The sequence below is a fragment of the Brassica napus genome, chromosome A3, assembly GCF_020379485.1.
Source record: "Brassica napus cultivar Da-Ae chromosome A3, Da-Ae, whole genome shotgun sequence".
Taxonomy (NCBI): domain Eukaryota; kingdom Viridiplantae; phylum Streptophyta; class Magnoliopsida; order Brassicales; family Brassicaceae; genus Brassica; species Brassica napus.
In genome coordinates this window covers 6,963,103-6,990,399 of record NC_063436.1, presented here as the reverse complement: position 1 = coordinate 6,990,399, position 27,297 = coordinate 6,963,103, and the positions used below count along the sequence as shown (strand labels likewise).

Below are 27,297 nucleotides of genomic sequence, written 5' to 3'. Positions count from 1 at the left end.
GTTTTATGTTTAGTTGGACATGTTTGGTGGTGTGCTTACTGTTTCCTCGGCACAATAAAGGTTCGTCAAATGAACAAGAACAGAATTTGGTAGCAATAGAAATTGGATACCGCTCTTGAAGTAAGACCAACATTTTTTCTCTAACCTACTGGTCCTCTTTTGAGCCATCCACATAAATATAAGCCTGTGAAACTGCTCTTGAAGTAAGACTAACCACTCGACCTCTTACATTCGGGACAATACGCTCAAACATGACACAAAAAAGTCATCAGAACTTAACCCTTTTTTCGATAGACATTAATCGTACAAATAATTGAGACTCACATTTCTTGTGATCAGAGGGTAAACCGTTGATTGGAACAGACTTGTAACCAGTGGCTTTCAGAACCATACGGCAAAAAAAAAAAAATGAACATGTTTTCATTCAAATTTTTTCAATGAGAATCTTCCGTTAGAGTGCCTATTACTTGCAGACTTGGAAATTTACACAAGAGAATATGTACTCTCCCCACTGATCAATATTGACTGATTGGAAAATCAATTATCGTACCTGTGAAAGATTAGTACTCAATTAGAGTAACAAGAGAAAAGACTCTAAATGAGAAGGAGTCTTCAGCCGATCCAGGTTCAAAGAGACTTATTATTATGTTCAACGAGATACTCTCGCCCGAAGGGAGTCTTTACCATCATATGTTGAACGAGGAGTTTCCATTGAAGCAAGCATACCACACCAACTTTAAATTGCCGAAATTAAACTGTAGCTCGCTTTCATTTCTGATAAATACCGGTTCAGTTTCTATGTATCCACTAGACTAGCTAACACACAAAATGATTATATATAAACTGAAATTGGAAAGTTAAGAGAAAACTTTATAGACTAAACTCTAACGGTTTTGCCTTGCGTACATGACCCATGCTGTTGACGAGATCTTTACGTGTACACACAGGGAACATATTGACGTTCTTAAGAACTCTCAATCGCCAAAACACGTACGGGAAACTCAACTGATCACGCGACGTGTAGCGTACCACTTCATTGAACCAGAGGCACATGAAAAGGTTCGTCAGTGGTGTGTGTTCCCTCACAATCACAGAGGCTTCAGACAAAGCTGTCAAGTTGAAAACACACACACATAAAAACACTACTTGTTGTCACAAAACTTCATCCTCACTGAGATCATAAAAAAGAGTTGTTTTTTACCTTTTTTCCCGTTGAATCTTTTATCCTCTGGTAACTTGTCACGCCGGTACTGATTGATCTGCACTTGGACTTCTTCGGGTGTAGCTTTGTGTTTCCTGACGACAGCTTTCGCCTCGTCATATACACTACCTCGAGCTCCATGCTCTGAAATGGCGAGCACCGAGTTTGTTCTCCAAAGAAGAGCATCTAACACGCCCAGTGGATCCCTTCTAAACTGGGACTTGGAGTCTACCCAAATCGAGTACTTGGCCTCCGGGAAAAGGCGATGAGACAACATCTAACAAACAATATAAATTCATTAAATAAAACCCAATATCACTAGTGAGTGAGATACAAGCAGAAACACAGAACAACATGTGTAAGTGAAGCAGATGAGTGGGTACACCTTTGGGATTTTTCCATTGAGCCTTTGGTCCATAAAAGGCAGATCCTTAACGACCACAACTCGCCATTTACCAATGTAACCATTCTCGCCAATCTTATGACCCTCTGCTTCCTGTGTTGCCAGTGTAACATCATCCCAAAACGCAACGTAGCATACCTGCATCCACAAAAACACACAATTTAAATGCACAAAACCAAAAGAAGTGATCAAGAGCAGTGAAGAACCTTTTGAGTTGATGCGTTAGACATTCCAATAGGTTGGTAAAGGTTATCTCCACCACCAAAGGCACACGTGGATACTACAGCTTGACAACTCCGCATAAACTTCTTATCCTCATCCTCAATCCTAAACCCACCATTCTCATTGAAAAACCCACAATGCACTGAAACTGTCTCACTCACCTAATGCAACACCAACAACAATATTCAGCATCAAGAACCATACAATAACGGGGGGAAAACCCAAGTTGTTATTACCAAGTGATGACCTGAAAACTAGTCTCTCTCTCAGCAAAACTCTGGTTCCCAGTAAACAAATTAAAACGCGTCCCATTCCCACGAACCGGAGAGCTTGATGAATCTGTACCGGTTAGGTACACAAGTTTCTTAACCGGAGAGGTTGAGTCTATACGCTCTAAGATATCAAGATGTTCTAGCTCTTCAGGAGGCAGAAGCTTTAAACAACCTTAATAACACACACAAAAATCATCTATCAATAGCAGAAGATTCAATTAATGTTGAATTATAGAGGGAGAGAGCTTACGTTGCCTAACACCACCGATAACCTTCGTCGTGGGATCCAATCGATTCAAGTTTCCTTCGTTTTTCTTGTTTCCGCTCGAATCTGGATTGTGTTTTTTCAGCTGGCTGTGTTCTGATTTGGTTCCGATCCTGGTTGATTCGAAGAGTAGCAAACCGAGGGCTAGGAGGAGAACCAAGATGATCCAGTATCTAAGGAGAAGCCTGAGGAAGTAGCGTGGAAGCTCTCCGAAGGTGGTTCGGTGACCCGGTTTCTTCCGCTTTCTACGGGTTCGACTTGGGCGGATCCGGTTTGTTTCGTTGGAGTCGTCGTCCGACATTGAGATTGATACGCTGTTGCTTAACATTGTGTGTGTTTATGCTGAATTGCTTGATGCCCGACGATGAACACGGGTGGAGAAGAGTGTTTAGTTTTAGTTTAGAACATTGTCTTGCCACTCGAATAAAATTCTATGTATTTAGACCAGGTCACGTCCTACTCTCCCGTATAACTTCGGTTCTGAACCAGACCGAACCAAACCGAAAATTTTAGTTAGTTCGATTATGACTTCGGTTCACATCGACAGATTTAAAAGTCTGTTCTCGCTTGGCACACAGAAACCAATCCATCTTAATTCTAAACCCATTGACACAAACATTGGTACCAAAGCAAGTCCTTAAAGCATTGAGAAATAGAAGCTACACAATGTCATCTATACATTACATTGGTTACATATATAGAGAATGTATATTACGAAACCCCCACAAGTATCTCATTGAGACTCTTCTCTTGCCATTAATTCGTTCAAGGGGGGAAAGCAAAAGAAGAGAGAAGAAACACACTTCCCCTTTTATTTCAAGCAACGGGGAGAGAATCTTCCTGCTCCTCCAAGGATGTTGTTGGAGTGCCACTTCCACCATTTAGCACTGTCACTTTACCTTCAGAGTCAACGTCCACAATCACCGAGTCTCCTTCCTTGATCTCTCTCGCTAGCATCTTCTCCGCCATGCTATCCTCCAAAAGTCTCATGATGGCTCTCCTCAACGGTCTCGCTCCATAGCTCGGGTTGTAACCTTCGTCCACTACTCTCTCTCTGAACCTTTCTGTCACTTGAAGCTCAATCTCCTTCTTCTTCAGCCTCTCAAACACCTCCTGTAGCAGTATGTCTGCAATTTCCTTCACTTCCAGCTTCGTTAGCTGTCTGAACACAATCATCTCGTCAAGCCTGTTGAGGAACTCCGGTCTGAAGTACTGTTTCAGCTCCTCGGTCACAAGGCTCTTGATTCTGTTGTAGCTGCTGTCTTTCTCGTCGTAGTCCAAGTCGAAACCAATACGTCTTCCTCCTTTCTCAATCACACTGCTTCCGACGTTTGATGTCATGATGAGAAGCGTGTTTTTGAAGTCCACTGTTCTTCCTTTGCTGTCTGTTAGTCTACCGTCTTCGAGGATCTGAAGCATCATGTTGAAAACATCTGGGTGGGCTTTCTCAATCTCGTCGAACAGAACGACTGTGTAAGGGCGGCGTCTAACTGCTTCTGTTAGCTGACCTCCTTCGGTGTAACCCACGTATCCAGGAGGCGAACCTATGAGTTTCGAGACTGTGTGCCTTTCCATGAACTCACTCATATCTAGACGAATCATGGCTTCTTCAGATCCAAAGTAGTAAGCCGCCAAAGCTTTGGCAAGCTCTGATTTCCCGACACCGGTAGGACCAGAGAATATGAAACTGGCTATTGGACGGTTAGGGTTCTTGAGTCCAACACGTGCACGGCGAATGGCTCGGCTTATGGCTTTGACAGCTTCATCTTGGCCTATGACACGTTTGTGGAGGGTCTCTTCCATCTTGAGGAGGCGATCAGACTCATCTGTTGATACCTTCTCTACAGGGATACCAGTCCATGAAGACACAATGTGCTGGATGTCTGACTCTGTCACCATAGGACCTTCCTCACCAGTCTCACTCTCTGCTTTGCTCATCTCCTTGCCTTTCGCTTGGATTGCAGATACCTCAGCTCTGAGTTCAATTTCTCTATCCCGTAGAGTCCCAGCCTGAAATGAAATTTACATCTCATAAAGCTCCATTTATAACATGTAAAACAATTATGAAAGGAATAAATATAAACGGTATGTGTGTACCTTCTCGAAGTCCTGGCCACGGACAGCTTCGTTCTTCTCCTTTGTTATCTGCCTAAGCTCCTTCTCAAGTTCCCTAGCTTCCTCAGGGACCTACATAACCGAGCAAGTCAGATAATTATCAAAAATGGAAATGGTAACTAAAAGGCGCCTGGCATATGATTCACCATACCTGTGCATGACGAAGTCGAACCCGAGAACCAGCTTCATCGATCAAGTCAATTGCCTTGTCAGGTAGGAAACGATCACTGTAATAAAATCACAATCAGATGTAACGCTTGCGACACCATCAACAGAAAGTCTAAAACTGAAGCTATTTTAAGTATTTGAGAGATCAGCTACCTGATATACTGGTATGACAACTGTGCAGCTGCTACTAAAGACTCGTCAGTGTAACGAAGCTTATGATGAATTTCATAACGCTCTCGCAGACCCTTTAGGATCTGAATAGTTTCATCCACAGTAGGCTCAGGTACTTTCACTGGCTGGAATCTTCTTTCCAATGCAGGGTCTTTCTCAATGTGCTTCCTGTATTCGTCTAATGTTGTCGCTCCAATGCACTGCCGTGATTTAGAACAGAATGGTTAATATTGATAATTAATTACAAAGTGAAGAGCGTTGTCATGTGAATCGGATCAAACATAATGATTACCTGCAATTCACCTCTAGCGAGAGCGGGTTTTAAAATGTTAGCTGCGTCAATTGCACCTTCTGCTGCTCCTGCTCCAATCAAAGTGTGCACTTCATCGATAAACAAGATGATCTCGTCGCTCTGTTTAATTTCCTCCATAAGCTTTTTCAATCTCTCTTCAAACTCTCCACGATATTTCGTTCCAGCAACGAGAAGACCCATGTCAAGTGTTATAACCTGAAAATGAGAAAACACCAGAACGATCAGATTACTCTAAACTGCTAAGTGGCAAACTTTTCAACGAGACTAACAAGTAGGACTTGTCCTTACCTTCTTCCCTTCAATAGTTTCAGGAACATCTCCACTGGCAATACGCTGCGCTAGTCCTTCGGCAATAGCTGTCTTACCAACACCAGGTTCTCCAATAAGACATGGGTTGTTCTTGGTCCTCCTGCCAAGAATCTGCACGACACGTTCTATTTGCGGCTGCCTACCAACAACTGGGTCCAATTTACCCTGAAGTGAAACAAAATATTTGGGCAAGTGTCAAATTATATCATCTCTGCAACATACAGTTATGGTACGACAAGTAAGTACCTCCTCAGCCAGTTTCGTCAAGTTTGTCCCGTACTCTTCAAGAGTTGGCATCTTATTGCTGCCGCTTCCTCCACCAACATTAGCAGTGACCTCATTGTTCTCACCCACCATGCGTATCACCTAGCCATCCAATTCAATTAAGTTATTGATGCTTTGTACTATCAGTTCAAAATATATAAACGAAAATATCATTCTATCTCAGAGATGACTACTTTACCTGAGTGCGAATATTACTAGGATCTGCTCCTAGATTCTCAAGGACTCGGGCAGCAACACCTTCACCTTCACGAAGCAACCCAAGAAGAAGGTGCTCGGAACCGATGTAATTGTGACCTGATATTTCACACAAGATGTTATTAACAGCAGGGGCAACATTTACTCTAAGCTGGATCAGTAATACAACATAATACACTTTATAGTCAACATAGATTCCAGATACAGACGCAAAAGATTAAAGCAAAACACTAGCTACAGAGAAAGTACTTACCGAGTTGGCGAGCTTCTTCCAGTGAGAGTTCAAGAACACGCTTTGCACGAGGAGTAAACGGGATCTCAACAGCAACAAACCCACTGCCCCTTCCAATAATCTTCTCAACCTCCACACGTGCATCCTTTAGGTTAATCCCCATGGATTTCAAAACCTTAGCAGCAATTCCAGTACCCTCACCAATAAGACCCAGAAGAATCTGTTCGGTTCCCACAAAATTGTGGCCTAGTCTCCTAGCTTCCTCCTGAGCAAGCATAATAACCTTGATAGCTTTCTCAGTAAACCTCTCAAACATGGCTTTGACCACACCCCGGCTACCTTTCCCCTTGGGCACATTCATTGCCTGCCGCACCTTACCACCGAAACTCTGACGGGATCTCCCTAGAGTGTCTAAGACATTGTTCCCACGCAATCCCAGAAACCCTTGCATTCTTGTGCCAGACACTTGTAGCTGAGTGCACATCATTTTCACCGACCTTTTTGAGGTCCCAGATCCACGAGAGGGAGCATTCCTCTGGGAACAGGCTAAAGACAGTGGAGTAGATTGAGACATCACCCTTGTGGCCATAGCCATGACTTCCTAAATCAATCAAGATAAAGCAGTTAGTATATATATTTTAAAACAAGGCATGACTCTGCCTGAAGAAACAGCTAGACTCATACATCATTTTATCAAATGAAGCTCAAGACTACAAAAGACCAATTCAGATACTATCAAATTAAAAAGTAAAGAACTTTAGATAAGTGAAGTCTCAACACACAACTAAGCTCAGGAAATCGAATTCGACTTAGCTCAAATCAATACTCGATAGAACATAAAACCCTAGGTTTGACAATTACGTAAATAAAACTCAAGAGCAAGCACCACCGACGACTAAGAACCTCTCTGAGAGGATCCAATACACGAATTTTAAGAAAAAGTCCCCTCACCTAAACCGAACGCAGGATCAAAGGTCGACGAAGACGATAAGATGAAGAGAAGAGAGAGAGATAGAGAGAGAGAAATGAAAAAAAACAGATGGATGTGCTTTACTCTTCACCCTATCTTATCTCTCTCTCTCTCTCTTCGATTCTTCTTTTTCTTTATACAACTGAAAAATATCAGGAGCTAAACCGACATCCTTACCGGTTCGGTTTAGGTCATCTACCGACCGGTTTTTAATCGACCCGCAAATTGACGGATAAACTCAGTAATTTGGTCAATCTAGTGAAATTTCTATATATAATTGAATAACGCGAACCTAAAATACATAATTTACTTTAATATAAAATGTGAACCAAGAAAACAGAGGTTACATTGTCGGTAAAGAGCTAAACCAATTTTGGTGAACAGCCAAAAGAGAATTTCGCTACATAAAGACTCACCACCGTCCGATTCAAAGAGTCTAAGATCGAGACACGTGACGTTCAGCTGAGTGGTTATTGTAAATGATTATTATGCCCTCCTAATATCGGTGTCTTAATGCATCTGGACAAAGGACTCAGTTGTCAATTACGTTTATGTTAGAGCTTGCGTGTACGACATCAATTTTTCTCATATTGATTATTCCTTTTCCATTTATGTAGACGTTACCACTTTTGTTCGTTCGTCCACTCATTTTCTTAGAAGTCGAGGGGCGTGACATGGATTATATCCAACCTCATTTTATATATGGAAATATCTTTCAGTATTTAGACCAATAATGACTGACACACATGTGTAATAAAAATAAAAATCATTTTTTTGTTCAACATAAATAAAAACCTATACTCAGTTTTAAGATAAAGTTAGAGAGAGGCAAGGTGAGCACTCAAATACTCCCATGATTGGTAGGAAAGGAAGAATCAAATCCCTTAAACATTATTATGGGCTCTTAGTGTAAGTAATCTCTTGTTGGGCCACCCATTTATACTCTGCCAAAACAGTGGGCTGTATGTTCTTTGGTCTTTTAATTTAATAGCAACCCAATTTAAACACTCCGGGCTATATACTCTATTCCCGTGGCTCTATTCAGATTAAAACGGTGCGCTTTATATCCTGTCAGGCTGGCATGAGACTTATTATCCGACATCTGGATTCGATCCGAAATCTACTCCAGATCCATTTTGAAAATAGAATATCCCAAAAGCCCAGATCCATATCCGGATAGTAAAACCTTGGATCCGTCCATATTTTATACATGAACTAATCTTATAATATTATATTTTAGTTTTTACAATATTATAGACATATATAAATATATTTATAAATATTTGATCTATGTATTATATTAAAAAAATTAGTTTTTTTTTAAAAAATATTATTTTTAATTATTTTTACGGAACCAGATCCGGATATTAGCGGATAATAGAATATCAGAACGAATTTCTGAAATTCGGATATCCGAAAACCACAAATCCAGATCTAGATATTAAATTCACAAATCCAGATCCGGATATCCCAAATTTTTTTGGATATCCGGATCCGTTCCAAGCCTACTGTCAGGGGAGCAGACTTTGTCAAAATAAAATAAAACACTCCGTTTTATACTATCTTGTATTCGTGTCAGATTAAAACGGTGCGCTTTGTGTCTTGTATTCCCGCGTAAAAATCTCCCCCCTTTGTTATCGGAAGGACGCAGGCGAAAACCTAAAGCTCATTTTGCTAACGCCATGGACGTAAGCGATGTCCAGGAAGACCTAATGGTTGAAGAAGACTCCATGGACGATCTCATCAGAGACCGATTCAGACTCTCCGCTATCTCTATCGCCGAATCCGAGGGTTATATTCTCTCTCTCTCTCTATCTCTCATTTCAATCGATTCTCCAAATTTCAATTTTGATTTCACCATATGTGTTGATTCGAATCGATGTTTCCCATTTCCTTCGTCCGATAATCATTAACTAAAATGTTTGAATCGATTACTTGGATCTCGAATTAGATTTGGGGGTTTTTGATCTCCCTGTAGAGTTTTTTGATGAATCAATTTTAGTTTTTTTTTTTGGAGCAGCAAAGAAAAGTGGGATGGAGATAGCAGGACCTGTTGTAGCATGCGTGGCCGATCTAGCCTTCAAATATGCAGGTAGGTTTTGTCTCTCTTAACTTAATTTAAAAAGCTTTCATTTCAAATCTTAATCATAGCTTCAGGGGAATACAGATTGGTCATTATTGCTTGTGGAATTGAGCAGTGTTGAAGAAGGGTTCTCTTGATAGTGAAACGCCAAATAAAACGAATCTTGTTCAACATATCTGGCCTACATAGTGAGATTCCCTTGAGCATGTTGTGTGGTTGATGCTTGTATGCTAAAACTCTTGTAGAAGGCTAGAGGAAAAGGAATCGTATTTTCTGAGTCTATAGAACAGTTTTTAGTCTAAAAGTTTTTGCTTATTTTTTATTAAACAACAGAGAATGTCGCAAAGGACCTTGAACTCTTTGCTCATCATGCTGGACGCAAAGTTGTCAATATGGACGATGTTGTTCTCTCCGGTATTAACTGTTTCTCCCTGTTACTCTCACAAATGTTCTTCATGTTCGTTATGAGTCTCATATATGTTTTTTTTTCTGGAGTTTTCAGCGCACAGGAACGATAACTTAGCTGCGTCTTTGAGGTCATTGTGCAATGAGCTAAAGGCAAAGGAGCCACAATCTGAGAGGAAACGCAAGAAAGTGTCTACCAAGAAAGATGACAAAGCCAGTAGTAGCAATGCTCCTGTTCGCACCACCGATCTCTAAATCTTCACTCCTACAATAACATCTTAGATACAAAGCTTGGTGAAGAAGCTCTTAAATGTCCTGCAAGTTTTTCTGCAATTTTATACAAGACTTTTTCATTAACTCTCTTACTTTTAACTCCTTAATGTATACTGTATTAGTAGGCTACGTATATTTAGAGAATCTATGCTTATATCTCTTGTGAATCTATTTTCTATTTTCTGCATTTTACAACGTCTTTAGTGATAAAAACTCATCAATTATGACCCATTCACTTTTTCTATCCAAAATAAATAGAATTATATATGGAAGGTGACATATACTATTGATGGAAGGTGACAGATATTTGATTTGTAAGTTGTTTAAAAACATCAAAATACTAGTCAACAGTTTTCTTCTGATTTAAAATAAGAAAAAATGGTTAATTGGGCCATATTGAAAAATGATTTGTTCCCATATCGTTTGAGTCCATTGCTTTTATCTCAATGTATCTTTGCTTTTATAAATACGAAATTAACCCTATAATTAATAAATAGCATAATTTTACTAACCTCTAAATTAATAATATTTCCATATCTAATTTTCATTAAAAATATCAGAAAATCTAAGAATCTTCATCTCTCTCGATTACTCCGCCTCTTTACAATCTGTCTATTTACGGAAAAATTAGACTAAAGTGATTCTTTGGTAATATCTCTCGCGATCTCATCGGCGTTCTCACCAATGCTTTTTCAGACGTTCTCTCCGCTTTAACATAGTATTCGATTCTAAGGTGAATAATCTACCTCGTTATTCTTTATAATCTCCACTCGTTATTCACATCCTGTCTCCGAGCACAACATGTTATATAGATATAAACATTTGATTTTGTTGAAAAAGGAATTATAGAAAAAGAAGAAAAGAAGAAAATCGTTCAATCGAAATATAATTAAAATTCAGCATGATTCAATATAACTCAAAGACAAAACAAGATAAATTTGTATAAAATTAGTTAGGATTTGCTTTCTATATTTTCTCAGATAAAACATAAAGTATATGAAAATATATAATACATATTCTAAAAAAGCCATAGACGACAAAAAAGTTAAAATACATATTTTAAAAAGATAGATCATGATAGACAAAAGGTTAGAATATAAATTACCATGTTTAGAATATAACATACATATAAAAACTAGTTGTTCTTATCTACGATATATAATAGAGTAAAAGCTATAACACAAGTTGACATACTTTAGATTTTTCTACAGTGTAATAAAAAGCCTACAATATATATATTTTCTATGGTCTATATAAATATATATTATTTTATAAATAACAAAGACATTTGGTTAGAAATGGTGTAGACGTATTATATATTTAGATAGATTATAGAGAAAAGTTTACAATACAAATTATAACTTTTATAAAATTTAGAACGTTATCCTTATAAAAATATTATAACATACATTCTAACAAATTTTGATCAACATATCCAATTTTTTTTGGAATTAAATTTTTGTATATTAAAAGATGTAAAATATTTTCATGATAAAGTATTTTTTCATATTTCTGATATACATATATATTTTTCATAATTATGAAAATAATTATGTCTAACATTGGCCCATTAATGCTAATGTATAAAGGAACATATATATTTTAATTTTGTCATATTTTGCCGATTTTTCCTTAATTTTTTTGATGAGTTTTGTCACTAAACATTCTGAAAACAATTAGATCCGATTTTAGTTGAAAACTTAATCAGAAAACAAAACTTAAATTAGAAAACCTGATTTAATTACAAATTAATTAAAAATCAAACAAAACAAACTAGAAATATATTGCAAAGATGAAATATGTCCTAGGTAAGAATAAAATTAATGCTAAGAGATACTATTATTTTGACATTAAATTGGAAGAGATATAGAGAAAAAGACTAGGATAGCACCAAACCAAGTTTTTGTTCCCAAAGTAGCACTCAAGGTTCAAAGTCACAAAAATAGGTTTCATTAAAGAGGTAAATATACACTTATACCCCTTGGGTTAATTAATCCAAACCTTAAGGTTTAGAGTCAAGGGGTGGGGTTTTGGAATTAGGGTTTAAAATTTTATAAAAAATAAATACTAAAATAAAAAATAAAAATTTTAAAAACAGTTTCAAAAAAAAAAAATAAAAAAAAATTCGAAAAAAAATTTCAAAAAAAAATTATAAAAATTTCGAATCTGAAAACATATAATCTGAAACTATAAAATTTTTTTTTTATTTTATTTTTATTTTTATTTTTTTATTTTTGTTTGTTTATTTAATTTAAAACCAAGGGTATTAGAGATATTTTACCCTTTAATGAATGTCATTTTTGTGACTTTCTATTTCTAATGCTATTTTTGAGACACAATTGCCCAGAGATATATCCATGAAAGTATTTACCATCCAGTCTAAAAATAGCATATTTCATTATTTAACCTTTTTTTAATTTAAAACTAAAATTCTGTTTCTATTGCTACCAATGAAAGGGAAGCCTGTATCTTGTTGAAAACCAGACAAGAGAAACGAACGATCAGATCCCCTTTTGTCGTTTTAAGCTTAAGAATTAGAAATGAGCGAGCTTCAGAAACCCAAATCGAAAAGACAAGAAGAAGAAGAAGAAGAAGAAGGTAATAATGTCGGTTGCAGAGAAGAGCAGGAACAAGCCCTTGTCGCTTTAGTAGAGCACCGTTCAGCTGAGACAGAGCGTCTCAAGCATCACATATCTAACTACCAAGCCAAGGTTTGTCTACTTCCCTTTTAACTTTCCTCTCTGGGAACGGTTGAATTGATTTTGGGGGATTTCTCAGCTTATTGAAGCAGAAAGAAGTCTGAGAGATTCAAAAGCTAAGCTAGCTAACCTTCGTGGTCATGATGATGGAGTTTCGGTTCCATCTGTTAGTAGTGCAAAGAAAGAGAACCCATTAAAGACTTTGAGAAATGTTAATGATGATGAATCTACAAGAAACGTTACTCCTTCTAGGAAAGAGTATCATAACTCCTCTCTTCCTACAAGTAATAGTAGTATCTCCAAGTCCAAGACCAACACTCCTGTTGTTGTGAAGCAAAAGCCTGAAACATCTTCTCGTGACAGTATCTCCAACTCCAAGTCCAAAACTGTTGTTGTGAAACAAACATCTTCTCGTGATAGTCCTAATCTTAAAGCTAGCAGAGATCGGGATAGAGGGACGAAAAGGAAGTTCGGTAAGTTCTTTTAACATTACATGTTCGTCCTTTTTGCTATGTTAAACTTCTTGTCGGACCAGAGATCGTTAGCTCAACTGACAATTGTGTTAGAAGTCTCTGGTTCGAGTGACTGTTGGCACGAAACTAATATTATATGATATGGTTTCGGGTCTGGGGAGTATGGGGTTTGTCTCAAAAAAAAAAAAAAAATCTGGTCTGAATATTTGTGTCCCTTTATGGCAGAGCAAAAGGAGCATAAAGAGGTGATTCGGTTTATAGCTAGAAACTCTTCACCAACTACAATCAAGTGTAATTCTAGCAACCAAATCTCCAGTCAGCACAAGAGGAAGTTAAGAAGCTTGATTCTCTGCCCTGTAAATGAGCAGCTGTTTGCAACAAGGTACAAAGACTACAAGACTCATTAAGTCTGCTGTTATTGTATTTGCAATATACACTCTGGAATCTGATATCTTTCCTTATGTATATCATTAAGTTCTCTGGATGGCATGGTCAGTTTATGGCAACTCCAACCTGGAAGGTTCGTTTTTTCCCAACCACTTTAGTCACTCTCTCTGTTGATATTAGTTTGGGACTAACTTAGGAGTTAGGATGCTTGTGGTGCTTGATAAAACTGATGACTTGTAGCTACTTTCTTTAGGGACCAGTCTTTTTTAGGTTTATGGCCTCAGATTTTGATAAGAATTATATATATATCAGTATCTCTGCATATTTATTCACTCAAGTTTTTGTATTCTTATTTCTTAATGGTTGAGTATCTTTTTGCTGTCTATATTGGTTACTATACCAACTAGAAGGATTAGTTTACTTAGTAAACAGAACGAATTCTTTTGTGCGGTTTTGCAGATTGGCTGCATCATTGCTTAGTACCACGGACTGTTTATCTCAAAAACAAAGAAGATGGGGAGAAGACATGGCCTGGCACCCATCCGGGCACACCCTTTTCTCTGTATACACTGCAGACGATGGTGATTCTCAGATATCCATCCTAAATTTGAACAAGACCCGCGGGGTAACAAACACCAACACACACACACAAAATAGTATTTTGTTTTTTTTTTGTGGAAAGTCACTAAAACTTAAGTATTTTGTTCTTTTGTGTTGTTAAAAGGTAACTTTCCTGGAGAATAAACCACACGTGAAAGGGATAATCAACAACATAAAGTTCATGCCGTGGGAAAACACATGCTTTGTAACGGGAGGGAGTGATCACGCCGTTGTTCTATGGAACGAGAGTGATGATGATGAAGAAAACAAATGGAAGTCGAAAACTCTACACAGGAATCTGCATTCAGCCGCTGTGATGGGAGTTGATGGGATGAGGAACAAGAACGTCGTTTTGTCGGTTGGAGCAGACAAGAGAATATACGGGTTTGATGTTCAAGTTGGTAGAGCAGACTACAAGCATCAGATAGAGTATAAATGCATGAGCGTTCTCTCCAACCCTTGTGACTTCAATCTGTTTATGGTTCAATCCGGGTAAAGAAGAAACTTTATTTTAAAAAAAATTAATTAATTTTTTAAAAAATTGTGAGTTTACTAATGTAAGAATCTTTGACAGGGAACCGGAGAAACAGCTTAGATTGTTTGATATCAGATTAAGGAGAACGGAGCTTCATTCGTTTGGTTGGAAGCAAGACAGTAGTGAATCACAATCAGCTTTGATAAACCAGTCTTGGTCTCCTGATGGTTTATACATCACCTCCGGTTCAGCTGACCCGGTTATCCATCTTTTTGACATCAGGTAAAAAAAAGTGAACATTATCTTTGGTGGATTTAGTATTGGATTGTGATTTTAAGAGTATTGTTTGTCTCTGCTTGGCTTGTTGTAAAGGTACAATTCTCGTAAACCGACGCAGTCAATAAAAGCTCATCAGAAAAGAGTGTTTAAAGCGGAATGGCATTACTCTCAGCCACTTCTTATCTCCATATCTTCTGATCTCAACATTGGTCTGCACAAGATTTCATGACCACTCTGAGATATCTCATATGTTTCTTTTTTACTAATCAAGGTTCAGTATAGTAAGCTTAATGTTGGCTTAGTTATCATTACAAATTCAAATAGATTTACAAACCAATTCTTATTTACAGGCATCAACATCATTTACATGGGGAACTGAATTGAAAGCTTGTCTTGATCTTCCTATTAATTTCAGTTCTATAAATGATTATTTAACCTTACTGCTGTGCTCTGCCTCTAGTAGTTGTGATTTCACAATTTTTTTTTAATTTTCTGATGTTCCCAAATGTGTTCTTCAAGGACATGGTCAGATCTTTAAGGTCGGATACGGAACATGCTGGCAGGTTTCTTATTTGGTTCTTCTCATGTCTCCTGGTGTCACTAACACAAAACTAATCATTGAGAGTCTTATGATAAAGAGAGAGTACAGTTTGGGTAGGAATATATAAGGATGTTTTAGTGATTTCCACAGCTGGATCAAATCAGTGATTACAATGTGGGATTGGATAAGGTTTCATAGGGTTTGATTTGAAGATGGGTTGTGTTCTTGTAAAGATTATTAGTAAGTGAGTAACAAGTAATAAACTATTTTGTCATGACCACATGCTACAAAATAAAATAAAAAAATCCGACCTGCCGGAATCGAACCAGCGACCTAAAGATTACAGCAACTACTACAGTCTTCCGCTCTACCAACTGAGCTAAGGTCGGATTGATGTAATGTTGTGTCTCGTTTATTATATAAACTATATTGTCCTCTATTATTACGTAGCAACGTTTAAAAACAAAACTTTACTAAACTTTGTGACGTGGCTAATGAGAAATGGGCTTGTGAGGAGCACACACTCTTCCACATCCTCTCGCTCTTTCTATACTCTTCCTCTCATCATCACGTTTATCTTCTCTCGTCTCCACTGATCCCACCAACCACACTTACTTCTCTCAATGGCGACGATGTACGTTCCTCCGGCGACGCTTTACGCCGGCAAACCGACTCCAGTGACTTCAAACCTCCAGAGATCGTCTTTCTTGCCGTATTACTCGTTGAGGATACTCGGCGACAAGAAGAAGAAGTCTCTTTCGAAATCTTCGTCACCCTCCTCTGCTCCAAGATTCTCCATGCGTGTCTCCTCCAAGCAAGCTTATATCTGCCGTGATTGCGGGTCTCTTTCAGTCCCTCTCTTTCCTCTCTCTCTCTCTAACATATAAAAGTTCATTTATCATCATCATCATCATCTCTTTCTATTGATTCACAGGTATATATACAATGACAGAACTCCATTCGATAAGTTGCCTGATAATTACTTCTGTCCAGGTATGTTGACTACTTAGAATGTTGACCAGTTTTTTTTTCTTTATAGGAACTGTTTTTGGTTTTGAACGGTGTTATAATGTTGGCTGTTTTGCAGTGTGTGCTGCTCCTAAACGGCGGTTCAGACCGTACATGCCTGATGTGAGCAAGAACGTCAACGACAAGGATGTGAGAAAGGCTAGAAAAGCTGAGCTCCAACGTGACGAAGCCGTTGGGTAAGACAAAAACACTCTCCTTTTTTTAACATCTATTGCCACTCTCATTCATAACTTTTTTTCTATCTTATGGTAATCTCACGCAGGAAGGCTTTGCCTATAGCAATTGCTGTTGGGGTTCTAGCTTTAGCAGCTCTTTACTTCTATGTCAACAGTACCGCATGAACTGCTGCATCAAGAGGCTAGCTACATTCTTGTTTCGTTTTGTATTAACATGTCTTCTCTGAGTTGTTGTTAGACATTATAAATGAAGTAAAATGTTGAGATTTCTATATATGTACAAAAACGGTATTCAATGTTGTTGGAAATGAAATACAAGACAAGTGTGAACAAAGGGGGTTGGTAAAAGAATGGCTACAAGTCTTGCAAGATGAGTGATCCTTGTATTGGTCTATCGATTGAAGATTGATAAAGTATGTTCAAAGAAGACAGGCTCTCATTGATGCTTGAGTATGTCGCTGGCTTGAACTCGTATGGACCTTGTTTTGGTCCCCAAACCTGCAATGTCCCAATGCCAAAGTCCCACTTATTATGTAAGCTTTATGAGATTTCATTTCTTAGTAATAGCAGCAATTCGATAAGAGTGAGAAAGATGGGATGAACCTGGTTTTGATTCTCATCAAAGCAACGATCCCAGAGGTGTATCTCATTGTTTTTCAAAACTGCAAGATCTGAGGTACAATAGCTAGCCCCATTCTGCAATCGGAGAACAAAACTTCAAGCGAGGAAGAACAGGAAGAGTTTAAAAAGCTAGAGATAGTGGCTTTTGCTAATAAGAGCAGTACCCATGAATTTGGAAATCCACCGGGTGAAGTTGAGCCTTCGTACAAGCAACGTCTCCCACGGCCACAACAACTGAGGTGTATAGTTGTCAAATGCTCTCCAATGTCCTATTAGTTTTAGATAACATTGTTATAACCAGCGATCTCTACTGACTCAAAAACCCTTAAAAGACTTACACCGATGACTTCTTCAGGAAGTGGGCGTTGGTCCTTAGGGCGGTCACAGAAATTTCTGTACTCCTCAGCGTCTCTAATCGCATATGAACTTACCTGGTGCATCAAACATTGCTTATATACTTTAATACTGTATTGTAATACATAAGAAAAGATTCACAACAGCTCATAACCTCACCTCAACATCACATTTCAGCTCTTTAGGACACGGCTTGACCATATATAATCTCTGGAACCGTAACAACGAATAAAGACTTTAGCTTTAGTTCAAACGGGAATCAAAACAAGACTGCTTACTTGACGAAAGGGTTTCTGAGGAGTCCTCCAAAACGCCTGAAGAAGAACACAATCATACATGACACAAGTGAACATACATGGATCAATCAATGTAGTGTTACTTTCAAGTACCTGTTCGAGATACAAGACTTGTGAACCATCAACCATCTCAGCAGCTGGACAGCTCATCATTCTGCCAAAAAGCTAATTCAAACTCAGATTCATTCCACAACACAAACTTTAGAGATAAAAACATTAAATAACGAGAACCTTATGTTGAAGTAATTCTCAGGATCCCTTGAAGCTTGCTCCCTCGTGAACTTCAAAACCATCAAGAGTTTAGAAGAATCAGGGAAGAAACGTTTAAGTGTAGTAAGAAGGCATTGGGGATTGAGAAATTTTAAAACCTTCTCTCCGGTGAGAGAACGAGAGACGACGCGTGCGTGATCCCTACGAGTGGTGGATTTAGTTAGACGCTTGAGGAGAATAGCGCCTCCGATCAGGACCAGTGTCTTAACCACGACGCCACGAGCTCGGCTCCACCCGTTGGAGCTTGGTTCCGGATCCGAACCCGACCCGGTACACATGAACACCTTTATCGATTTTGTTCAATTTTGCCGATCAGAAAAAAAACTGCAGAGAAGAGGAGGATGTGTCGATTACGATGGAACCAGTGGTGAGATTGATTGCCACGGGTAAACTGCAGAGAAGAGGCAGTTCGTTAATTGGTCAAGGGACTGTTCGTTTGTTTATTTTTCAAAAATAAATGCAGCCTAAGATTTATAGAAAGTACAAAAGGATAGTGAACATATCATGAGCTTAATATATTTTTTCATTCTTCGGAAATCAAAGAAAAGTCTTTATAATATCACAATGAACATATATAAACTAAAAAAGTTTATATAAAAAGAAAAGAAAACCTCATACTAATAAAAGTTTGAGGGATAATTAATTTCTTCATTTCAACAACTCTTTGTCTTTCCAACAATCCAATTAGGTTTATGTCAAAATATGATGAAACTAATTTTCATGTTTTTAAAGAAAGAATTTGATTGTGCATTAAGATACAAGAGTTGATATGAAAATTAATTGCAATGGTCTTATTTCGTATTGGTTCTTCTAAGCAAAAAATAATTATTATCCCAAGATTTATAAGTTACAGAATGAATTCTTGAAACATAGATCTTTAAGTATTATTATTCTTTATAAATCAAAGAAAACAATGGGTGAAAACACTAAAGAACATATACAAAACGAAAAAATATCATAAATGCAGAAAACTAACGATGTTAAGGGGTAAAACTTTTATTCATATCAAGTATCAATTCTTATATCTTCCACAATTAACTATAAACTAACTTTAAAAAACGAGTAAGAAAACAAGAAGCAAGTCCCATCCAATTTTTCTCATTAGAAACTGATCTCACGTCTCTCAGCGAAGAACTTTCCAGTGATAGCTTGATCAGGAAGCAATGCAAGCCAGACTCCAGTGTCAGCTCCATCCTCTGCTGAGATATTCCCCGCATAACCGGTCATTGCGGTTTTCACCCAACCGGGACAAAAGCAGTTTGCATATATCTTCTCTCCTTCTGGTCTCTCAGATAGTTCTTTGGCTAGTACTCGAGTGTATGCGTTCACCGCCATTTTCGAGACGGAATAGTCTGTGAAAGAATGTGGCCAACCTCCAGATTCCCACGTTCCTTCTTCCACTTGGTTCAGAAACTCAGAGACTGTTTCGTCAATGATCTCCTCTGTCAGAGAGTCCACATCCATAAGCTTCGCTCTCACCGCTTCGTTCTCGAGTTTCTATTCAAGAAGAATAAATCATAATAATTTGTTGTTGCTAACATAACGTTAGAAGAGGAAAAAAACGAAAGAGTTAAATATTATTATGTACACTGTGGCGGCCTTTTAATCTACCAAGCCTCGAGGTGACGTTGACAATACGAGCACCTGGAGAAGCTTGTCTCATCAATGGAATCATGGCTTTGATTATGTTTTTTGTCCCATTGTAGTTTGTAGATATAACCATATGAGAGTACTCTACGGAGTTATGTGTTCCAACATTGTAGTTTACACCTGCATTGTTTATCTTAAAAAAAAAAGCACATCATCAAGTTTTTAATCAATGTTCAAGAAATCGAACGCCATTTAGCAGATTGTTTAAACAGTGCTAAAAACGATTTTTTGAATGCACTGATTTTTAAAAAATCTTGTTGAATTTCAGACCTGATTTTTAGATAACCAAAGTGAAAGAAAATGTTATAATGGGATCAAACTTACTAAAACATCAATGAATCCATATTTTTCCTTAATCCATTGGCAGAAGTCCTGAATTGAGGAAGTGTCCAAGATGTCAAGGCGGTGGAAATCAACGTTGAACCCACCTTCTTGCAACACTTTAGCGGCTTCGACGCCTACATTCTCGTCTCTAGATGTTAGAATAACAGTTAAGCCATGTCCAGCCAATTGTTTCACCATCTCAAATCCTATCCCTCTATTCGCACCTGTTACCACCGCCACAGTTTCAGAGGTCCACCACCTAACAACAATTTTTATTTCAGCATATTCAAGAAAAAAAACAAAAATATCTAATGAATCTCCTAAATGACATAATATAATCATAACTTCTGATTAAAGATCAAAACATAAAATGGTTCACCAAAAAAACAAGACAAAAACGACAAAGTCATCTTAAAAAGAAGATACCTCTGGTGATCGGAGTAAGGAATAGTACGAAGGAGAGAGACTTGTTGGAGTCTCTTGTCTCGTTTCTCCTTGCTTCCAACCATTTCTGTCTTCTTTCTTTTATCTCTGTTTTACGACTCTTTCTTTTTTCTTCAATCTGAATATGCATGACCAAACTTTTTCATCTCCCTCTGGCAGATTCTTCTCATCCTTTTTGTGGATCAAAGGTCAATCTCTCCACTATTTGCGTGAGTTTTGTGTGGCCTCTCATTTTCGAATTCATAGTGAATCTATTTTTAGATCCAAGTCTTTTTTTTTTAATGGGAGTAGAATTAGCCTGGAGTGATTCAGTTGTGCATTTTGGTTCAATCTCTGATTTTCATATATACTAGTACTACCTCCTGTCAATCATTTTTACTATTCCAAAAATTCTGATCATAAAACTATAATGATTATCAACATATCAAAATAGATTACTATTTTAATCCCATTTTTTTTTTCAAATCAAAGTCACCTACAGTTGCACATTGTATAAAAATATAGATTTCACATTGGCACATAAACATAGCACACTTTATTTTAATACACATTTTCAGATAGATGTTTAATGTAGTTTTTCTGTTTTTTGTATTGTATATTTACTTATTGTTTATTATTATTTTAATATTATGATAGATATTTACTGTAATATTTTTATTTTTCATATTCTATATTCTATATTACTTATTATTTATTTTATTATACATTTTCAGATAGATGTTTAATTTAGTTTTTCCATTTTTAATATTGTATATTTACTTATTGTTTATTTTTTTATTGTATATTTAATTATTCCATTTTTTTCTTTTATATCAAATGATAATATTATGTTAGATATATAATGTAATATTTATATTTCTTTTATTATATATTTACTTATTGTTTAGTTTTTCTTGTATTGTATATTTAATTATTATAATATTACGATAGATGTTTAATATAATATTTTTATTTCTTATATTTTATATTTACTTATTATTTATTTACTACATATTTTCAGAGAGATGGTTAATTTATTTATATTCATTTCTTAATTGTATATTTACTTATTGTTTGTTTTTTATATTGAATATTTACCTATTCTAATATTGTATATTTGCTTATTATTTATTTTTTCTTATATTGTATATTTACTTATTCTAATTTTTTTGCTTTTATATCAAATTTTTATATTATGATAGATGTTTAATCTAATATTTCTATTTCTTATACAATATATTTACTTCTTATTTATTTTATTATAAATTTTTCAGATAGATGTTTAGTATAGTTTTTTATTTCTTATATTATATATTTACTTATTTTTTTATATTTTATATTTACATATTCTAATATTATAATAGATGTTTAATGTAATATTTTTATATTATATATTTACTTATTGTTTATTTTACTATACATTTTTCAAATAGATATTTAATTTAGTTTATCTATTTTTTATATTGCATATTTACTTATTTCTTTTGTATGTATATTTACTTATTATTTATTTTTTTTTATAATATAATATTTCTACTTTGTATACTGTATCTAAGAACACTCATCTATGGTAAAAGCTCTTGTTATCCTATTTCTAAATTGCTATTCCAAATCTACAATATTTTTCTACAAAAAATATAAATTTCTTAAATTTCTTAATGTCAATCTATCAACAAAAATTCTTGTTATCCCAATTGCTTAATCACGATTTCAAATCTATAATATTTCTCTACAAAAGTAAAGTTTTTTCTATGATAGCAGTTTTTAGAAAATTTCTTTAAAAAATGCAACCTTTTGCCCAAAAATTCTAAAAGAATGTTCATCTATCAACAAAAACCTTTTGAGGAGTTTATAGAAAATTTATTTAAACATAGAATTTATTGATCAAATATTCTAAAAGAATGTCATCAATCAACAACTCTTGTTATTCTAATTACTCAATCACAATCTCAAATCTACAATATTTCTCTTCAAAAATGATGACTTTTCCAAAATAGCAGTTTTTATAAAATTTATTTAGAAAATGCAACCTATTGATCAAACATTTTAAAAGAATGCTCATCTATCAACAAAAACTCTTGTTATCCTAATTTGTAAATCATAATTTCAAATCTACATTATTTCTCTACAAAAATGATAACGTTCCTAAAATAGCAGTTTCAGGAATATTTATTTAAAATACACAACATAATGATCAAAAATTCTAAAAAATATCATCCATCAACAAAAATTCTTGTTATCCTAATTTCTCAATCACAATTTTAAATTTACAATATTTCTCTACAAAATTGATAACATTCCCAAAATTGATAACTTTCCCAAATTTATTTACAAATAGAACCTATTGATCAAATATATAAAAAAATGCCCATCCATCAACAAAAATCTTGTTATCTAAATTTCTAAATCACAATCTCAAATCTACAATATTTCTCTACAAAAATGATATATTTCTCAAAATAGCAGTTTTTATAAAATTTATTTTAAAAAATCAATCTATTGATCAAAAATTCTACAAACATGCCCATATATCAATAAAAACTCTTGTTACCCTAATTATTAAATCAGAATCTCAAATCTACAATATTTCTCTACAAAAATGATAATTTTCCAAAAATAGCAGCTTTTAAGAAAATTATTTCAAAATACAACATATTGATGAAAAATTATTAAAAAATACTCATATATCCACAAATCTTCTAAATCACAAAACCTAAATCCACAGTATTACTCTAAAAAAATGAAAACTTTCCAAAAATAGCAGCTTTTAAGAAAATTATTTGAAATTACAACATACTGATGAAAAATTCTCAAAGAATACTCATTTATCCTCAAATATTCTTGTTATCCTAATTTCTAAATCATAAATACAAATCTATAGTATTTCTCTAATAAATGAAAACTTCAAAAAATAGCAGTTTTTAAGAAACTTATTTTAAAATACAACATTTTGATGAAAAAAACTTAAAGAATACTCATATGTCTACAAATATTCGTGTTCTCCTAATTTGTAAATCACAAACTTAAATCTATTAAATTTACCTAAAAATAATGAAAACTTTCCAAAAATAGCAGTTTTTAAGAAAATTATTTAAAAATACAACATATTGGATGAAAAATTCTGAAACAATACTTATCTATCCACAAATATTCTTGCTATCCTAATTTCTAAATCACAAACCCAAATCCACATTAATTATCAAAAAATGAAAACTTTCCAAAAATAGCAGGTTTTAAGGAAGTTATTTAAAAATACAACATATTGATGAAAAATTATGAAAGAATACTCATCTATCCACAAATTTTCTTGTAATCCTAATTTCTAAATCACAAATCCAAATCCACATTATTTCTCAAAAAAATGAAAACTTTCCAAAAATAGTAGGGTTTAAAGATATTATTTAAAAATACACATATTGATGAAAAATTCTGAAAGAATACTCATCTATCCACAAATATTCTTGTTATTCTAATTTCTAAATCATAAACCCAAATCCACATTATTACTCAAAAAATAAAAACTTTCCAAAAATAGCAGGTTTTAAGAAAACTATTGAAAAATACAACATATTGATGAAAAATTATGAAAGAATACTCATCTATCCACAAATATTCTTGTTATCCTAATTTGTAAATCACAAACCCAAATCCACATTATTTCTCAAAAAATGAAAACTTTCCAAAAATAGCAGGTTTTAAGAAAATTATAAAAATACAACATATTGATGAAAAATTCTGAATGAAAAGACTCATCTATCCACAAATATTCTTGTTATCCTAATTTCTAAATCACAAAACCCAAATCCACAGTATTTCTCAAAAAATGAAAACTGTCCAAAAATAGCAGATTTTAAGGAAATTATTTAAAAATACAACATATTGATGAAAAATTCTGAAAGAATACTCATCTATCCACAGATCTTTTGTATTCCTAATTTCTAAATCACTAACCCAAATCCACATTATTTCTCAAAAATGAAAAACTTTCCAAAAATAGGAGGGTTAAGGAAATTATTAAAAAATACAACATATATGATAAAAAATTCTGAAAGAATACTCATCTCGATCCACAAATATCTGTTATTTCTAATTTCTAAATCACAAACCCAAAATCCACATTATTTCTAGAAAAAATGAAAACTTTCAAATATAGCAGGTTTTAACAAAATTATTTAAAAGAACAACATATTGATGAAAAATTCTGAAAGAATACTCATCTATCCACAAAATTTTGTTATCCTAATTTCTAAATCACAACCCCCAAATCCACATTTCTCAAAAAATGAAAACTTTCCAAAAATAGCAGGTTTAAGAAAATTATTTTAAAATACAACATATTGATGAAAAATTCTTAAAGAATACACATCTATCCACAAATATTCTTGTTATCCTAATTTCTAAATCACATACCTAAATTGTAGTATTTATCTAAAAAAAATGAAAACTTTCCAAAAATAGCAATTTTTTAAAAATTATTTAAAAATACAACATATTGATGAAAAACTCTCAAAAAATACTAATCTATCCACAAATAATCTTGTATCCTATTTTCAAAATCACAAACCCAAATCCACAATTTTTCTCAAAAAAATAAAACTTTCCAAAAATAGCAGGTTTTAAGAAAATTATTTAAAAATACAACATATTGATGAAAAATTCTTAAAGAATACTCATCTATCCAAAAATACTCTTGTTATCCTAATTTATAAATCACAAACCCAAATCCACATTATTTCTCAAAAAATGAAAACTTTCCAAAAATAGCAGGTTTTAAGGAAATAATTTTAAAATACAACATATTGATAAAAAATTCTAAAAGAATACTCATCTATCCACAAATATTCTTGTTATCCTAATTTCTAAATCACAAATCCAAATCCACATTATTTCCAAAAAATGAAAACTTCCAAAAATGGCAGTTTTAAGAAAATTATTTAAAATACAACATATTGATGAAAAACTAAGAAAAGAAATACTCATCTATCCACAAATATTGTGTTATCCTAATTTCTAAATCACAAACCCAGATCCACATTATTTCTCAAAAATAAAAACTTTCCAAAAATAGCAGGTTTTAAGAAAATTATTTAAAAATACAACATATTGATGAAAAATTCTGAACGAATACTCATCTATCCACAAATATTCTTGTTATTCTAATTTCTAAATCACAATCCCAAATCCACATTATTTCTCTAAGAAATGAAAACTTTCCAAAAATAGCAGGTTTTAAGGAAATTATTTAAAAATACAACATATTGATGAAAATTCTGAAAGAATACTCATCTATCCACAAATATTCTTGTTATCCTAATTTTTAAATCACAAATACAAATCCACATTATTTCTCAAAAAATGAAAACTTTCCAAAAATGGCAGGTTTTAAGAAAATTATTTAAAAATACAACATATTGATGAAAAACTATGAAAGCATACTCATCTATCCACAAATATTGTTGTTATCCTAATTTCTAAATCACAAACCCAGATCCACATTATTTCTCAAAAAATAAAAACTTTCAAAAAATAGCAGATTTTAAGAAAATTATTTAAAAATACAACATATTGATGAAAAATTCTGACGAATACTCATCTATCCACAAATATTCTTGTTTCTAATTTCTAAATCACAAACCCAAATCCACATTATTTCTCTAAGAAATGAAAACTTTCCAAAAATAACAGGTTTTAAGAAAATTATTTAAAAATACAACATATTGATGAAAAATTCTGAAAGAATACTCATTTAGCCACAAATATTCTTGTTATTCTAATTTCTAAATCACAAACCCAAATCCACATTATTTCTCAAAAAATGAAAACTTTCCAAAATAGCAGTTTTAAAGAAAATTTTAAAAATATAACATATTGATGAAAAATTCTGAAAGAATACTCATCTATCCACAAATATTCTTGTTATTCTAATTTCTAAATCACAAACCCAAATCCACATTATTTCTAGAAAAAATGAAAACTTTCCAAATATAGCAGGTTTTAACAAAATTATTTAAAAATACAACATATTGATGAAAAACTATGAAAGCATACTCATCTATCCACAAATATTGTTGTTATCCTAATTTTTTAAATCACAAACCCAGATCCACATTATTTCTCAAAAAATAAAAACTTTCCAAAAATAGCAGGTTTTAAGAAAATTAATTAAAAATACAACATATTGATGAAAAATTCTGAACGAATACTCATTTATCCACAAATATTCTTGTTATCCTAATTTCTAAATCACAAACCCAAATCCACATTATTTCTCAAAAAATGAAAACTTTCCAAAAATAGCAGGTTTTAAGAAAATTATTTAAAATACAACATATTGATGAAAAATTCTGAAAGAATACTCATTTAGCCACAAATATTCTTGTTATTCTAATTTCTAAATCACAAACCCAAATCCACATTATTTCTCAAAAAATGAAAACTTTCCAAAAATAGCAGGTTTTAAGGAATTATTTAAAAAATATAACATATTGATGAAAAATTCTGAAAGAATACTCATCTATCCACAAATATTCTTGTTATTCTAATTTCTAAATCACAAACCCAAATCCACATTATTTCTAGAAAAAATGAAAACTTTCCAAATATAGCAGGTTTTAACAAAATTATTTAAAAATACAACATATTGATGAAAAATTCTGAAAGAATACTCATCTATCCACAAATATTCTTGTTATCCTAATTTCTAAATCACAAAAAGCTAAATCCACATTATTTCTCAAAAAATGAAAACTTTCCAAAAATAGCAGGTTTTAAGGAATTTTTTAAAAATACAACATATTGATGAAAAATTCTGAAAGAAT

General features: G+C 34.1%; 7 protein-coding genes and 1 non-coding gene across 12 annotated transcripts; 3 read left to right on the top strand and 5 right to left on the bottom strand.

Annotated features, from left to right (window-relative positions):
- Positions 1-735: 735 nt before the first annotated feature.
- Positions 736-2,797, bottom strand: LOC106387906 (probable hexosyltransferase MUCI70). The gene is made up of 6 exons (XM_013827845.3): positions 2,349-2,797; positions 2,074-2,270; positions 1,811-1,987; positions 1,587-1,742; positions 1,202-1,478; positions 736-1,109 (listed from the first exon to the last, which is right to left on the bottom strand). The coding sequence occupies exons 1-6, from the start codon at positions 2,689-2,691 to the stop codon at positions 871-873; spliced, it is 1,389 nt and encodes a 462-aa protein (XP_013683299.1). The 5' UTR covers positions 2,692-2,797; the 3' UTR covers positions 736-870.
- A 184-nt stretch (positions 2,798-2,981) lies between these two features.
- Positions 2,982-7,446, bottom strand: LOC106387907 (chaperone protein ClpC1, chloroplastic). Of its 2 annotated transcripts, none has more exons than XM_013827846.3 (10): positions 7,103-7,446; positions 6,173-6,752; positions 5,903-6,018; positions 5,686-5,805; positions 5,419-5,604; positions 5,110-5,325; positions 4,800-5,017; positions 4,630-4,705; positions 4,461-4,550; positions 2,982-4,373 (listed from the first exon to the last, which is right to left on the bottom strand). In XM_013827846.3, the coding sequence occupies exons 2-10, from the start codon at positions 6,744-6,746 to the stop codon at positions 3,180-3,182; spliced, it is 2,790 nt and encodes a 929-aa protein (XP_013683300.1). In that variant the 5' UTR covers positions 6,747-6,752; positions 7,103-7,446; the 3' UTR covers positions 2,982-3,179. The 2 variants fall into 2 exon arrangements, with proteins under 2 accessions (XP_013683300.1, XP_048630275.1); XM_048774318.1 differs by having other exon boundaries at positions 7,055-7,108.
- Positions 7,447-7,904: 458 nt separating this feature from the next.
- On the top strand, positions 7,905-10,069 carry LOC106385356 (protein MHF1 homolog). The gene is made up of 5 exons (XM_013825289.3): positions 7,905-8,030; positions 8,701-8,912; positions 9,142-9,213; positions 9,538-9,618; positions 9,707-10,069. The coding sequence occupies exons 1-5, from the start codon at positions 7,975-7,977 to the stop codon at positions 9,862-9,864; spliced, it is 579 nt and encodes a 192-aa protein (XP_013680743.3). The 5' UTR covers positions 7,905-7,974; the 3' UTR covers positions 9,865-10,069.
- A 2,247-nt stretch (positions 10,070-12,316) lies between these two features.
- Positions 12,317-15,285, top strand: LOC106387908 (protein tipD). Its single transcript, XM_013827848.3, has 8 exons — positions 12,317-12,593; positions 12,661-13,054; positions 13,280-13,436; positions 13,530-13,574; positions 13,901-14,066; positions 14,166-14,533; positions 14,616-14,798; positions 14,889-15,285. The coding sequence occupies exons 1-8, from the start codon at positions 12,423-12,425 to the stop codon at positions 15,022-15,024; spliced, it is 1,620 nt and encodes a 539-aa protein (XP_013683302.1). The 5' UTR covers positions 12,317-12,422; the 3' UTR covers positions 15,025-15,285.
- Positions 15,286-15,641: 356 nt separating this feature from the next.
- On the bottom strand, positions 15,642-15,725 carry TRNAY-GUA. Its single transcript is given in 2 exon segments — positions 15,642-15,677; positions 15,689-15,725. It is a non-coding gene; the product is annotated as a tRNA-Tyr (tRNA).
- A 99-nt stretch (positions 15,726-15,824) lies between these two features.
- BNAA03G13370D lies at positions 15,825-16,875 on the top strand. Its single transcript, XM_013827850.3, has 4 exons — positions 15,825-16,177; positions 16,271-16,329; positions 16,424-16,541; positions 16,628-16,875. The coding sequence occupies exons 1-4, from the start codon at positions 15,960-15,962 to the stop codon at positions 16,704-16,706; spliced, it is 474 nt and encodes a 157-aa protein (XP_013683304.1). The 5' UTR covers positions 15,825-15,959; the 3' UTR covers positions 16,707-16,875.
- Positions 16,790-18,561, bottom strand: LOC106387909 (chromophore lyase CRL, chloroplastic). 4 transcript variants are annotated; one of them, XM_013827849.3, is made up of 9 exons: positions 18,181-18,561; positions 18,044-18,093; positions 17,906-17,966; positions 17,795-17,830; positions 17,676-17,726; positions 17,501-17,593; positions 17,327-17,431; positions 17,145-17,237; positions 16,790-17,039 (listed from the first exon to the last, which is right to left on the bottom strand). In XM_013827849.3, exons 1-9 carry the CDS (start codon positions 18,358-18,360, stop codon positions 16,896-16,898), a joined length of 813 nt encoding a protein of 270 aa, XP_013683303.1. In that variant the 5' UTR covers positions 18,361-18,561; the 3' UTR covers positions 16,790-16,895. The 4 variants fall into 4 exon arrangements, with proteins under 4 accessions (XP_013683303.1, XP_048630254.1, XP_022571330.1 ...); XM_048774297.1 differs by having other exon boundaries at positions 17,795-17,966; positions 18,181-18,545; XM_022715609.2 differs by lacking the exon at positions 17,795-17,830 and having other exon boundaries at positions 18,181-18,541.
- Positions 18,562-19,024: 463 nt separating this feature from the next.
- Positions 19,025-20,993, bottom strand: LOC106386868 ((+)-neomenthol dehydrogenase). The gene is made up of 4 exons (XM_013826683.3): positions 20,483-20,993; positions 20,057-20,315; positions 19,671-19,865; positions 19,025-19,579 (listed from the first exon to the last, which is right to left on the bottom strand). The coding sequence occupies exons 1-4, from the start codon at positions 20,563-20,565 to the stop codon at positions 19,184-19,186; spliced, it is 933 nt and encodes a 310-aa protein (XP_013682137.1). The 5' UTR covers positions 20,566-20,993; the 3' UTR covers positions 19,025-19,183.
- Positions 20,994-27,297: the final 6,304 nt, after the last annotated feature.